The sequence below is a fragment of the Aptenodytes patagonicus genome, chromosome 18 (assembly GCF_965638725.1).
Source record: "Aptenodytes patagonicus chromosome 18, bAptPat1.pri.cur, whole genome shotgun sequence".
In the NCBI taxonomy this organism is placed as follows: Eukaryota; Metazoa; Chordata; class Aves; order Sphenisciformes; family Spheniscidae; genus Aptenodytes; species Aptenodytes patagonicus.
The window spans coordinates 3,195,500-3,209,692 of NC_134966.1; the positions used below are offsets into that span (position 1 = coordinate 3,195,500).

Here is a 14,193-nt window from a genome sequence, read left to right on the forward strand (position 1 = left end):
CCAGTGCCTGGCCAGGCTGGAGAAGAGCTGCCAACCCTTTGGTGCTCACCCCACGGCGGGTGCTGCCCCGCAGCAGGGTGGGACACAGCATCACCCCTCCCCAGATAAGGTCCTGCTCATCCACCAGCACCGGCCCAGCAGCATTGCATCCACTCCAGCGTGGTGCAACCCCCACCGCGGCTGAGTCAACACCGGGTCGCAGGCAGTGCCGCTGTGGGGTGGTGCACTGGCAGCAGTGTCCTTTGGGCACTCCCGGCACCTGGGAGCTGCGGGACCAGAGGGGTCCCCAAGGCAAAGGGGCCAGATCAAACGTGGGCATCTCCAGGTCTCTCATGCTCCAGGCGCCGGGGACAGCAGGGGGTGGGTGGTCCTTGCGCCGGGATGTCTCAGTAAATGCTTCTGTGCTCGGCAGGGGACGAGCAGCTGGCCCCCTCCTGCCCCCCTGTGCCCAGCCCCAGGGAGAGGAGATGAACCTGGCATGCTCTCCCTCCGCCAAGCTGGCCGGTGCCAGCGGGAAACCCAATCCAGCACCGCAGGAGGAGACCAAACAAAGACTTTTATGTACGTCAAAAAAAAAAAAAAAAACACCAAAAAACAAGAGATATTTGAACAAAACAGCCCTGAGCCTGTTCTGGGCTCTGCCGCAGGCCCTGCTGCAGGGGGCATTCCTGTGCACAGCTCCTCCACAAGACCAGGGCAGGACAGAGGGTCTCCACCTGCCCCGCAGTGCCCGTCCCACACCATGCCCCCCCATGCCTGCTCCCTCCTCCCCACGGAAGGCGAGGGTGGCCACGGGCTCAGTGTCTCCCACAGCCGAGGATGCTCCAGAAGCACCATGGCCCCTGGTGAACCATGGACACCCCGGGCTGGTGGGCACCTGCCCCATGGGGCTGGCAGCCAGCGCCCAGCAGCATGGAGAATCACCGGTGCCTTCCTCGCTGTGGGAGGGTGGGCAGCAGCCGGCAGAGCAAAGCGGCTCCTAGGCAGAGGCAAGGCAGGGATGTTCCCAAAGCAGGGATGTTCCCAATATGGGGGGGACGTTTCCAAGGCAAGTGTTGGGATCAGAGGAAGGGGCTCAGGATGTTTCCCAAGGCTGAGCCACCACTGCTTTGGGTGCCTGGGAGCTGGCAGCCCTGCTCTCCTGCCCCATGTAGCGGCACTGAGGTCACCCCAGCTTTGGGGCACGTCCCTTCATGCAGGGAAACCCCCCCAGGGGCACCACGCCTAGCGCTGAGCAGAGCTGGCAGAGGGAAGGAGCCAGGACAAGCATGCCGTGCCCCAGGAGCCACCAACATAGCAGGAGGGAGGGAGGTCCTGCCCCAGGTCCCCTGCCAGCTCCAGGGCAGAGCATCCCATCCATCCCTGCCACATGGGGACATCCCATCCTGGGGACTCCCATAGCGGAGGGGTCCGAGCCCCACAGAGCGGGGCTGGGAGCTCAGCTGCAGGCAGGGACAGATCCCTGCCGGGGAAGGGCAGGAGGGCACGGAGAAAGGCACCATACTCTACCATGCCGGAGCCGGGACCTGCACCGAACGCCGCTGCCCTTTCCCTTTGAAAAGGGGGAAAAGGTGGAGTTTTACTCCTTCCTCCCGCCCCGGTCCAGGAGGCTGGGAGGAAGTCTGCTTGCAACAAGTGGCTCGGCTCTGCCCCTTCCTCCCCTCCTGGCCCCGCCGGCACCGGGCTCTCCATAGAGCTGGTGTGGGCACATCCAGGCACGGGGCAAGGCTCAGGGGCCAGCCAGGGGCTGGGGAGGGGGCACAGCTGCTGCTTGGGGATCTCACAGCTGGGCACCGGCCGGGCTCCGGGGGCTGCAGCCCAAGGGTGTGGTGACACCTTCTGTAAACTGGGTGGTGGGACCAGACCTGGATACTGCAGGGGCAAAGCAGGTGCTCAGCCTCGTGCTGGAGAGCTGGTGCTCGCCTGCCTTCAAACCTCCCCCCAGCAAGCTCACGTGGATAAGCATCCCTGGATCCCTCCAGCCCTTCTGCCTGCTGAAAAGCTCCGAGACGCACGGAGCCCAGGGTCCTAGCGGTGTGGGAGGCGAGAGCCCTATCCTGTGAGCAGACAGCTTTCCAGCTTCCCCCCATCTCCCCACTCATTGGGAGCAAGGGCAGGGCAGCTGCTGCCTGGGTTGTGAAATAAAGCCTGGTCGCAGGACGCTGTAAGAGGGATGGAAATGGGACGGGTGGGTCCGACGCCGCTCCTTCACCAGGGGCTGGGACCAGGCTCCTGCCAGCAAGGCCGGCTGCAGGGTCTGTCCATGGCACCCATTGCATCTCCATGGACCCAGGGCTGTCTGCGCACCTAGCCTTGGGCTCCTTTGGTGGCTGTTTCGGTGACTGTCCCCGTGTCCACATGGCACCTTTGGTGTTCCCAGCGTGGGGCCGGACCGGCAAGTGCTGTGGCTGCAGCAGAGGCATGGGTGGGAGCCAGCGGCTTGCTGCAACCTGCTGCGGGGCTCAGGCAGAGGGACGGGAGCCCGCCGGTCCCTGGGTGGTTGGGATAGAGCTGACAGGGGGTGTGCCAAGAGGCGCCGAGCTTCCCTGGGCTCAGAGCCAGCCTCTGCAGCGATTTGAGGGCAGGAGGGAGGCAAAGGCATGGGAAGTCCCAGCGCTTGGCTGTGCTTCCCTTGCTGGGTCCCTGCAATGGCTTTAGGGGTGTCTGATACTGCAGTGGGGGGCAGTCCTGGTCTGCAGGGTGCTTTTCTCTCCCTGGGCTGACCCGAGGGCCCAAGGAGAGCTCTCAGCTGCGATGCCGGCTCTGCTCCTCCTGTCACCAGCCCTCCTGCTCCCAGGCAGAGCAGGGATACCCTCCATGCGTGCCCCAGCTTGCTCAAGGCAAGGCCTTTGGATAAGCCCTGGCTGGGGGAGGCCGGGAAAGCCCCCCCAGGAGGGAAGGCAGGCTCTGCCCCGGGGCTCCTACCTCCTGCCCATGTGGGAAGGCCACTGGCACAAGAGGCCCCCACAGCCGGTGATGTCCCCTGCCCCAACACTCTGGCTCCAAGCAAGCCCCGTGCCCCAACATGATGGCTGCAGGTAAGCCCTGGCTTGCCAGAACCAGCCCTTCCCCCCTGGCAGGGAGCCCTGACATGCCAGGGGAGTTATTTATTTCACAATGAAAGAAGACACACACTTTGTTACGAGAAACCACTCCACATCTCCAGCACATTGCAGCACCGATCCCTCAGAGCCTCCCTGCATCGGTCCCCCCCGGGGGCAGGGTGAGGGTTTCAGCCTCAAGACCAACCCCAGAGCCCATCACCAGCAGCCACCGCCTCCCGTGCCGGCTGGAGCTGATCTGCAGCCAAGGCTAGGAAATGAGTGTCACGCTTAAGGAAGCCATGGCAAACCTCTTCCCGCTGCTGGCACACCACCCCCCCCAGCCCCCCCCGCAGCGGAACACCACAGCCAGGTGCCTTTCGGCGTTCGCCGGGCACCTCCGGACCTGACCCCGCAGCCCATTCTGTCGGCACCCAGCCTCCTGGCAGGAGAAGGATGCTCCTCGGTGGCATCGGGGATACACAGCCGATGCCCGACAAGGCTCGTTGGAACGGAAAGGCTGCGGGTCCGGCACCAGGGGTGAGGCTCAGTGTCACCTGTGCCACAGTTGCATGGGCTGGTGTCTGTAGAAGTCCCACCCCAAATTAACAGCTGGTTTACTCAGCAATTAACAGGCTGGCAACCCCCTGGAGATGCCAGAACAAGGTGTGAGCTCTCAGGGACCCTCCCTGCTCTGCCGCCCACCTCCCCATCCATCTGGCTGTGGAGGCACCGGGCAGCTCCTGCTGCATCCCTGGGCTCTCCCACCCGCCAGGTGCCCGGGACCACCAGCCCCACAGGGCAGAGCCACCCATCTCCTGCCAGCCACGCTCCACCTCACCCCCCTGGGGTCCATGGGGCTGGGACACGCTAGGGAAGGAGTTATTCCAGCACAAGGGAAGAGCTTCATCCAGCCCCTTGCTGAGGGCACCTATTGCCCTGGACAGGAGGGGACACTGTGCAAAAACCCAAGGCACCCAGCGACATCTTGGCTTTCCTGGGAGCCCTGGCAGGACACCCCATGCCTGCCACCCTCGTGTCCCCAGGCGACGGTGCCTGTGCTGGGCATCCTTGCGAAAGGAGGGGGAGCCAGTCCCTGCTGCAAGTCCACGGAGCAGGGCAGGAGCAACTCCCAACCCACATTTGGGAGGAAGAGGAGAGTGAGGGCAGCCAACGGCTATTGACAAACAAGCTGGGTGATTCAGGCCAGGATGATGTCTGAAGCAAGGCAGCAGAAGGAAGCACTTACCGGCCGCAGAGACCCTGGAGAAAGGGATGCAGGAGCTGCAGGCAGCACTGCCTGAAAACCACTGCAGTGTAGATCACACCCCCTGGGCTGCCCTGTCAGTCCCAGTGCAGTGGAGCATCCCCAGTGCTGGCAGGGATGCTGCCTGCATGCCTGCTCAGGCAGCAGGAGCGAGGTCCAGCCCCACCAGCACCACCAGTGGGAGGAAAGACCGTGGTCCTGAGCCACCAACACACAAGTCACACACACATGTGGCTCGTGACTTCTGGGAGACACTGGCATCAGCCTCACCACAGCCACCGCCATGTGGGCTGGGACACAGCATGGGACCTTTGCAGCACGGCTTTGACAGCGGTGGTCCCGATGCAGAGGAGACCGCACTGTGCATGGCATGGGAAGGCTTTTTGCCACCTCCCTCCTGCCTTTAACCCACCTGCAGTGCTCAAAGCTCTGCTCCCAGCAGGGGGGAAGGATCTGGCCCAGGTTCTCACCATCTCCCTACAGCCCCAGGGCTTGCTGCATGCCCAGTCGGCACAGTTCTGCTGGTGTAAGGGGGCTGCAGCCACGGGGAGCATTGCCAAGCCCAGAGAACTCCCATCCCTGCTGCAATTAGGGGTCACATCAACCTGGGCAGCTCCTCCAAACTCCCCAAAGTCGGGAGGACAACTAGGAAAAGTTGCCTGGAGAGGCGATGGATCCCTCCCCGGGAGCCGGCAGGAGCAGCGGCAGCGGAGAACAGGCCGAGCTAGGCAGGAAAACCCGGAGTTTTCCCCGCTGCGTTGCTTTGCATGCCTGACAGCAAGTCGTGCCTTGCCTGTTGGGTTATGGCCCCTCCCAGCTCTGGGGGCTTTTCACCTAGCGAGGAGCCCAGGCAGAAAGCAGAGAGGTGCTCAGTGAACGCAGTGGGCTCCACTCCCTCCCAGGGAGGTGTCCCAGTACAGGTGCGGGTCCCCCCTATTCACCCCGACTCTTCAGAGCTGCAGCATGGCACAGGACATGTACCAGCCCAATCTCCACAATCCTGTTTCACAGGAATCCTATTTTCCCCATGAAAACTCGTCTGCAGCCCCCAGCCCCCCTGAGCATGGGCTGAAACCCCCCAGTGTAACAGCTCGGTCCCTGCCAGGGTGCACCCATCCAGCCTGGCCTTGCAAACACCTAATTTCTGGCCCAGCAGAGACAGATTCCTGCATAGGAAACCCAGCCGGCCTTTTCCTTGTTATTCTTCAGGGTTAAGATCACAGGGCTTGGACAGAGAGCAAGAACCGGTAAGTTAAAGGGAGATTCGGGATGTGCTTTGGACCCGAACGTGCTGCGGTGAGCAGTTGCGCACAGACCCAAGCCGGTGCAGTCTCATGGATCAGCCGCGTCGAGCTTTAACTATGCAACACGAAAACCCCACAGCGTGTTACAAGCTCTCCTTCAAAGCTCGCAAACCTGCTGGCGTCCTGCTGAGCCGCATACCACGTAAGCATTCTTGCCAGCCAGCCCAGGACGGCGGGGCCTGGCAAGGCGGATGGGCTCCACCATACGCTGCGAGACATCGAGCCCGTGTGCCGGTACCGCAGCAGCTGTACCACGCTGCTCCATCAGTGCCGGACCCACAGCAGCTTTTTCCCCAAAGCCCTTGGGGAAAAAGGACTTCAGAGCCACTCCCGTGGCTTTACGGTGGAGACGGAGGAAAGATAGGGCAGAGCCACCTCCAAAACCCCGGCACTCCCTGAGCCCTTGAGCTCTCCGCAAGGCGCACAAGGTCCAGCACGAAGCCACGCTCCTCTGTGCCACCCGACTAGGTGCAGCTTCACGGGGGGGTTGCTTAACCCGGTGGAGAGGAGGGTTTTTCAGCCTGGGGAGCTGAAACCAAAGCCGAAGCACAAAAGGTCTCAGAGGTCAGGTCCTGCCTGCTTAGGAGCCCTGGGGAGCGAAGCACCCGCATCACAAGTGACGCAAGGTGGCTTCGGGGAGGGCACAGCACCCCGACGGAGGGGTGACCCCACTTGCGGGGGTCAAGCAAGTCACCGCAGGCACCAATTAGCAGCCCTGCCCCCCCGCCGCTGCCCTCCCGGCCATCGCTTCGCACAAAACCGTGCCTGTACAGAAGCCATAATCCCACGTTCAGCAATTCCCAGGCGGCACTGACCAGACATCCTGCGCCGGGGGCAGAGGCGCTGCTGGGCAGTCGCCCCGGGACGGCCGGGCTCTCAATAACCACATTGTCACCCTTCCCCGTCCCACAGCGGCGGCGGGGGGACTGCTGTGTCCTGCTCTGTGCCGGGGCAGGCTTGGGGCATCCCAGGGGTACCCCAGGGGTGCAGCCAGTCCTTCCCCCTACCCCAGAGCCCCTGGGGGGGCTTCCCTAGGGATCCCTCAGCACCGCTAAGGGGGAGAAAGTTCATCTGCCGGCCCAGCCCCAGCAAACACCATGTTGACAGTGGTTTCCCTGCACAGGACCCGGCTATGCCAGCATCTCTCCGGAGCCCAGCTCCCCCCCTTCCCTCCCCACAGCCCGGGGAAGCTCAGCGCATGAACACCCGGTCCCCGGAGCCAACACAAACACCCCCGGCACAACACAGCCTTTCATTTGGGAGGCAGACAGGCACCTCGGGTGCCCCCCCCCCCCCCCGCCCCGGGCTGTGCCCAGCCAAGGGGACAGGCAAAAACACAGGGAAACTACAACGTGGTGGAAAGAAAAAAAAAAAAAAAAGAAGTTTAAAGTCCGGGAGAGAGGGGAAGAGCAGGCTGAGGGGCTCCCGGGAACACGGGAGGTGTGTGTGTCCCCACCCGGATTGAAGAGAGGGATGGGGAGAGCCCGGCTGGGATAAGGGGAGAGGGGGAAGCGCGCCGGGAGCTCACCCGCGATGTGCTGGCGGCGACCCTCGTCCAGGTGCGTGGAGACCACATCTCCCATGGCGAGCGGAGCCGGGCCGGGGCGGGCGGCGGCAGGAGGGAGGAGGAGGAGGAGGAGGGAGGAAGAGGAGGAGGAGGAGGAGGAAGGCAGCGCCCGGGGCGGTCAGGCAGCGCGGCGCCCCATGGCAGCCCCAGCTCCGCCGGCCTCCCCCGGCCACTCCCCCCGCGCCGCCCCGCTGCAGCCGCGCCAGCGCCCCGGGGCAGCGCAGCACCCGCCGCCCCCGGCCTGTGCGTGTGCGTGTGCGCCTGTCCCCCTCCTCCTCCTTGTAATTAGCTGCCCTAATTTGCTCGCTGGGGGACGGGGGAGGCTCAAAGGAGAGCGGTTGTGACGCCCCACCGGGCTGCCCCCCCCACCCCGGGGTGCGCTGGGTGCTGGGAGACGCCTCAGCCCGGTGTTAATCCCCGCACGGCATCGCTGTGCCCCCCGCCGCACACACTGCAGGGACCCGCGCCAGCTCCCGCGGCTGCTGGCGCCAGGCAAACCAGCTCCGTCTTGGCACTGGCCTCCTCCGCTCCTGACATTGCTTCACCGGGCGATTGCAACACCCGCTCCTCCCTTTCTACCTGCGCCCTCACGCCCAGGTCCTCGTCAGCCTCAACCTTGAGCTCCTCTCAATGCCAAGGTGTGCCGCACCAGGGAGGGCGGCCGTGGGAGCCGGCCGGGCAGTGAGACAAGGTGGGAGGCAGGCGAGGGGCCCCTCTCCCTCCCCAGCCTCCGGGCAGCTCTCATCATGTGGGAGAATGGGATGGAAAAACTCAAGTTGCCTTAAAACACTCTCCAGCCATGGATTTTGGACCAGGAGCTGTTTGGCCCCACTCTCCCTGGGCGGGGGAAGCCAGGAGGGGGCTGGCATCTCCCGGATCAATCAGCATCACTGGGGAGCTAGAGGGCACACTCGAAGTGGGATACTAGAACCAACGCTCCGCCAATCCAGCAAAATCCCCTCGCACGCACTCCAATGGGGCTGAAAATTGCCTGGCCGGATCCATGGGGTGCTGCTGGGCGGTGGGTGAGCTCCCAGGCCCGGGGCTGCTCAACGAGGGAGGGAAGCAGCTGGGGCTGGGGAGTTGGAGGAAGCGGTGGAAAAGCTCCTCCTTCCTCTGCTGTTGCTGCAGCTCCTCTCCCAAGAGCAACAGGCGGAAACAGCCCTCACAGGATCCTCCGTGCGCTGCCTGGGCAGGATCCGGCTGGAGGAAAAGCCTTGCCTGCATCGTTCCCAGACCCCTGGGCACAGCGAGCAGCCAGGGTGTGACCAAGGGAGGAAGAGGAGGAGGAAGGGGGAGGACGTGGCAGCGCGGCCAGAAAGTTCAGGCCGTTCCCAGCTGCAGGGCGGCTCTGGGGACTCGCTGCCGAGGTGGATCTGTGCCTTGGGATCGCTCCGATCCCCGGATGCTTCCAGACCACTGGGAACCTGGGCTGGGCTGGGCAAAGCGCGGCTCAACCGCGGCCAGGTTGCTTGGCCAGGTCCACGCCAGCCGGCGTGGAAACAGCTCTGAGGTTGTGCCGCGAGTCTTTTCTTCGGCTGGACTGTTTACGCAGCGGCGGGAGGGAGGAGTGGAGGTGACCAGCCCTGGAGCAAGGCATCCTGTTTATCCTGCCTGAAATAGCTCTTCTCGGCCGGCCGCTGGCTGCTGGGCTGGGGAGGGGGGACGGGAGGCTGCTCACACCTCTCCCTGCCAGATGCCACCAGCCCTGCCCCGAAATGGTGCCCACCGCCCGCCTGGCACTAACACCTGGGGGTGGGGACCAGGGGCTCCTTCCCCCCGCGCCGTGCCATCACTCCCTGGGGCCAAGCATCCCCCCGGGAGAGGGAAGCGGGTGCTCCCACGCCAGGCCGGGCTCTGCTAAAGCCAAACACTCAACACGAGGCCAAAGAACATCAGGGCATCAACTGGCAGCCAGATGCCACCCTGCATCTGCACCAGCACCCACGGGAGCGAGGACGGCTGGGTTTGGGCTGCGGCCGGGTGCTGCTGGGGCTGGGGTATCCCCTGGGCTGGGCTGACCCCACCGAGGATGCCCACCACGCATCAGCCCTTTCCATCTTGACATGTTTCTTACCCCTGCAAGTCATTTCAAAGGAAAAATTGTTTTAAAGCTGAAATATTTACCTTTTTCTCTTTGCAATGCCCCGTAAGAAGGCTTTACCCTTAGCAGCGGGCTTGTTTGCTGTTTGTCTGCCTGGCCAAAATGCTGTTGAAATCAAGGGATTCTCGTGGGAAATTTAGCTACAGCGAAATCTCATTTCCAATAGAATATTTTTCCACTGGAGGCTTTTAAACACTTTCCCCGGCACTGATCCCCGAGGAGTCTGGCTCTGAATTCATTTGAAAATCTGCCTTAGTAGGGTGATGGTATTTAAAAGGTGGGGAAAATGCATCCACCTCCCTCAAATCAAAAAAAAATGTGAATATCTACCCATGGTAATAATTTCATTACTAGAAACTAAGTGTCATTTCTTTAAAAGAAGCAATGTATGGAATACGATTTAGGCAGTGCACACACAGTCCTGCTAAATAGACCAAGTAACTGGTATAAAACCCTTATTTTTGAAAAGTCAATCCACGTAAGCACTGGAGCACTACATACTGAGCCATTACCTGTCTTTTTTGCCCACTGACGTATTTCTTAAATAAAAAAAAAACCAACCTAATTAAACGGTAAAAAATAGAGAGCATTGATATTGCTGATTTGCAAACAGGAAGGTTATATTTGTGGCATGCAGAAATAGTGTGTCAACAGAGACTGGAGGCCATAACGCAGAGACAGAGGCCGTTTCTGGGGCTCAAAAAACCACCTGAAGATGAGCACGACATCCCGGCACCATTAGTCAGCGCCATGCGGTGACGCAGCGCCGAGCTTTTGCTGCACGCTGGCTGGTGGCAGAGACAGGCTCAGCTGCTAAAGCTTGGGAGGGGGAAAGTAAAGGAGTTATCTGAAGGGTTTTGTCGTGACAGGAGGCGTTTGGAAGCTCCAAGCTCAGCAGTGGCATCACGTTGAACGCTTCTCGGTGTATTCCCACGTGGCCATGTGCAGAGGGGATCGTTCCCGACACGGTCCTGGTCAGGGTTTCCTCCATCCCCGCCGCCCCATGGGGTGCCCGAGGAGGATGGGGACAGGGATGGGGATGAGGATGGTTTGTCCTTCCTCTCCTGCTGCCAGTTTCTGGGAGCAGCGTGGGGCAAAGCCCAGCCTGGCCCTGCTCAAGCGCTGAGCCCGTCCCGCCGTGGCCAGGCAAGGGGTGCAGACACAGCCCCCCACTGCTCTCCTGCCTCCCCTCCGGGCCCCATCCTCCCCGAGGATATCTTTAAATTCGGCCCCCTCTGCACTGCCTGTGTGCAAGGGAGGCTCACTCCTTTGGCACGGAGACAGGCAGCAGCGCAGGCAGCAGCGCCTGCCCGCCGGCTCGGGCATCGCCCCGCTCTCCTTCCCCGCATCCCTCTGCAAAGGCACCTGCTCCGGGTGATGCCGCTGCCGAGGCTGGAGCTGAGCCCTGCTGGGATCAGGAGCCCTCGGCACCCCTGAGCAGAGGGAAACCAAGCGCAGCAGCTCCTGCACTGCAGATGATGCTCAAATGGGTTTATCAAGCCCGGCCCCGTGTCTGCCCCACGTGCTGGGGCTGCGAGCGGACCCAGCACAGATGTCCCTCCTGTTAGAGACTGTGCAGATACGGAGTTTTAAAAAAACACACCGTGATGAAGTCTAATCATCCCAGCTAATTACATCTTTCTAAACAGGTGGAAATAATGCTTATCTGCCTGCAGCTGGCTGAATTATCCTAGCTTCGAAATGAAGGATTTCCCTCTGAATACAGCGTAGGAGAATAAATGCTCTCACGGTTTCAGGCAGCTGCCTGGGATTGTGGCGATGGCAGCAGCGATCCGAGATAGCCTCCGAATCGGCAAAGCCCTCAAAGTGCGTGTGAAGCCTGAGGCTGGTGCAGAAGTCCACCATGATGAGCAAAGTACTCCAAACCTCTCCTTCACTCTCCCGGGGACCCAGCACGTCTCCTGGACGATCCTGATGCCCCAATCCATGTCCGTGAGGGAACATTTAAAAAAAAAAAGTTGATTATTTGGGATATTTTTATGCTCACAGCAGTCAAACCAAGCCTTCCAGGGTCTGTGTGCTCAGCTCCCTGCCCATCCTGCCCCTTCAGCTGGTCCCCCTGGATTCAGTACCCACGGGGAGGATCGCCCCTGCCTTGCTCCCCTTGGATTTTCCATGCAGTCATTACCACGGTGTAAAATCTGACCTCCCGGCAGCAAAGGTGGTTGATGCACCTGCAGAGCACCCAGAACAGGCTGTTCCCCATCACTTACCGCCTCCAGGACCTGCTGAATTCCTGCAACCACTAAACACAGGAGTACATTGCAGGATAAAGCTTTCAGCCCAGTGAATATTCATTTCCCTTTCTCTGACATAAGGAGCAATCAGCGGAGTTTTCCTTTCACTCTCATTGACCCTGGGACAAGGATCTGTTTCCACCTCAGCCGGATCACTGGGAAACCTGATCGCTTTAGGGGAAGAGCCTGGGGGTGCTCGCGGGCAGGAGGTGCAGCCTGGAGGTTTCAGGGTGTCCTTTGCCAATAGAGCTGCATGCATTTCTCCAGTGGCCCTGGCAGCCAGCGCAGCCGGGCTCAGGTCCCCATCCATGGGGGGACGGCCACATGCAAACCTGCCCGGGGTCACCTCTAAGGCCTCGGAGGTGAATAAGACATGTCCTCGTTAAGGGACTCTGCTGCGGCATGGGGTCTGAGCAAGCCAAGGCTGGGCAGGAGGGAAAAGCACCCGGCAAACAAGGGTGTGAACATGTCCTCCTGCTCGTGCGCTGGGGGCTGTTCGCCTTCACGGGAACTGGTCTTGGTGTGATTAACAGCTGTATAATTGCAGCAGTAAAACTTCCTTCTGCTGATAAAGTCGAGGCCAGCTCTGCCCAGCCCCGCAGAGCAGCAGTGCCGTGCCTGTGGCTCCGGGGATGGGCCCCGTGGGTTGTCGCACCCTCAGTCCCACTGACTCCGGCGGGATTTGCTGTGCTAGAGCAGCGCTCCGAGATAACAAGGTGATTAAGTAGTGCTGAATCAGGCCTGCCGCGACCCCGGCTTTTGCTGAATCAGGGCCAGAGCCGGGGCAGGATCAATAACCTCCAGCCCCAGCTCCAGCCTGGGCACGGAGCCTCTGCACAGAGGGATGGAGAGGACCAGCCCCAAGCCCGGCCTTGGCTGCGGAGCAACTCGGGACCCTGCGAAAAAACACAAGCCAGCCCCACGGAGCTGTGGCAGGCACCACAGGGGTCAGTGTGTGCCCGGGAGGGTCACCCCCACCCACACACCCCCGTGGGTGAGCACCCACCCCGCCTGCGAGCGCCCCGCTGCAAGGAGGGGACCAGCAGGGCCGGGGGGGACCGCAGCCCCCCGGGCTTGCAGAGGGCACGGGTGGAGGAGGGTGGCTCATGTGGATCACCATTCCCCTCTGCTGGTCGGGACTGGGATAACTGGTCGCCGCCAGCCGGGCCTTGGCAGGGAGCCGGGGCCGGCCCGGTGCAGCCTGCGGAGGGTGCGACAGCCTGGCTGCCCCGGCACCGGCCCCGGCCCCGGCACCGGCACGGCGTGGGCGCTGGCAGCGGCATGGGGCGTGGAACGGGCACGGGCATGGGCGTGGGCACCGGCATGGCGTGGGCACCGGCATGGCGTGGGCACCGGCATGGCATGGCCACGGCAGACAGCCTATCTACCTCCGGCAATGGCACCAACATGGGCAGGGGGTGTGGGAACAGGCGCTGGCATCGGCATGGGCATAGACATGGGCACCGGCACCGGCACGGGCATGGGGTACTGGCACCAGCACGGGCACCGGGATGAGCACAGGGCGTGGGCATGGGCACCAGCGTGGCACGGGACATGGGAACGGGCGCCGGCGTGGGGCATGTTTGTGGGTACAAGGCATGGGCACAGGGCACAGGCACGGGACATGGGGCATGGGGATGGGAATGGGGCATGGGCACTGGCACAAGCAGGGGGCATGGCATGGGCACGGGGCATGGGCGATGCCTCCCCAGCCCCTCCAGCTGCTTGCAGGCTGCTGCGGGGACCCAGGAGGGGCTGGGGGCTCTGCCAGCTGCCCGGCTTTCCTGAGGAGCCCACACCGATGGGCACTGGACACCAATAAACACGGGAACAATGGTCTCAGCCCCTTTGGCTCCAGTGGCTATTCCCAGCGGGGTCAGGCCAGGATGCGGCCCTGGCTCTGCCCCTTTCTGTGGAATACTGTGAAGAGTGGTTTTCTGACCTGTGGGTTCTGCCCCATTTCCAAACCCTGGGCAGGGATGGGGCATTGCATCATGCAAGGCCTGGCGCTGGGTCACTGCAGCCACCGCTCTGACATTTGCACCAGGGAAAGGAGAAAAACTGTATGTTTGAGCAATGATGAACAGCTGGAAACAGTGGGAAAACCCAAAGCACAAAGCCTGGGCCCTGCTTGCACCCAGAGCAAGTATCTCTGCTCAGCCATCACCCCTCACTGCCTCCAGCGAAAACACCGGACACTTGGGAATTATTAACCCGGAGCAGCTTCGCCCCGGGCAGCTCATGGGGACGAAAGCAACGGGTGATGCTGTGCCCTCCCTGTCCCTGCAGCTACCTTCCCTTGGGACACGTTCCCGGCCCCGGGGCGAGTCATTTGGCTTCATCGTCACCAGTTTGCCCCTGCCTGTACTGAGGGTGCGGTGGAAGCGGCCTCCCTGTTTCACACCCCCTGACGATGGATGCATCCCCCAGCGGGACGAAGCCTGGGGTTTTCCCCCTCCCTGGGGCTCTGGAGGAGAGGACAGACCCAGGGCTCACACAGTTTTGCAGAGACTCACCCTGTCCTGCGAGCCAGCGGTCCCAGGGGAATCAGAGAGGGCCCAGGGATACGCTCACGCTCTCCCACGGCTGCCCTGTGGGTGCCCCGAGCTCCCAAATGCACCTGGAGAGTGCCCGGTCCCCAGGGAAGATGGG

At 62.2% G+C, this 14,193-nt stretch overlaps 1 protein-coding gene across 1 annotated transcript in view; it reads right to left on the bottom strand.

Moving 5' to 3' along the window:
• The window catches only part of NIBAN2 (niban apoptosis regulator 2), a 32,778-nt gene extending 25,456 nt beyond the window's left edge, over positions 1-7,322 (bottom strand). The window contains exon 1 of the mRNA XM_076355336.1: positions 7,141-7,322. Within this exon, the coding sequence (XP_076211451.1) occupies positions 7,141-7,195 (55 nt within the window). The 5' untranslated portion in view covers positions 7,196-7,322. The remainder of the gene's footprint in view (positions 1-7,140) is intronic.
• Positions 7,323-14,193: the final 6,871 nt, after the last annotated feature.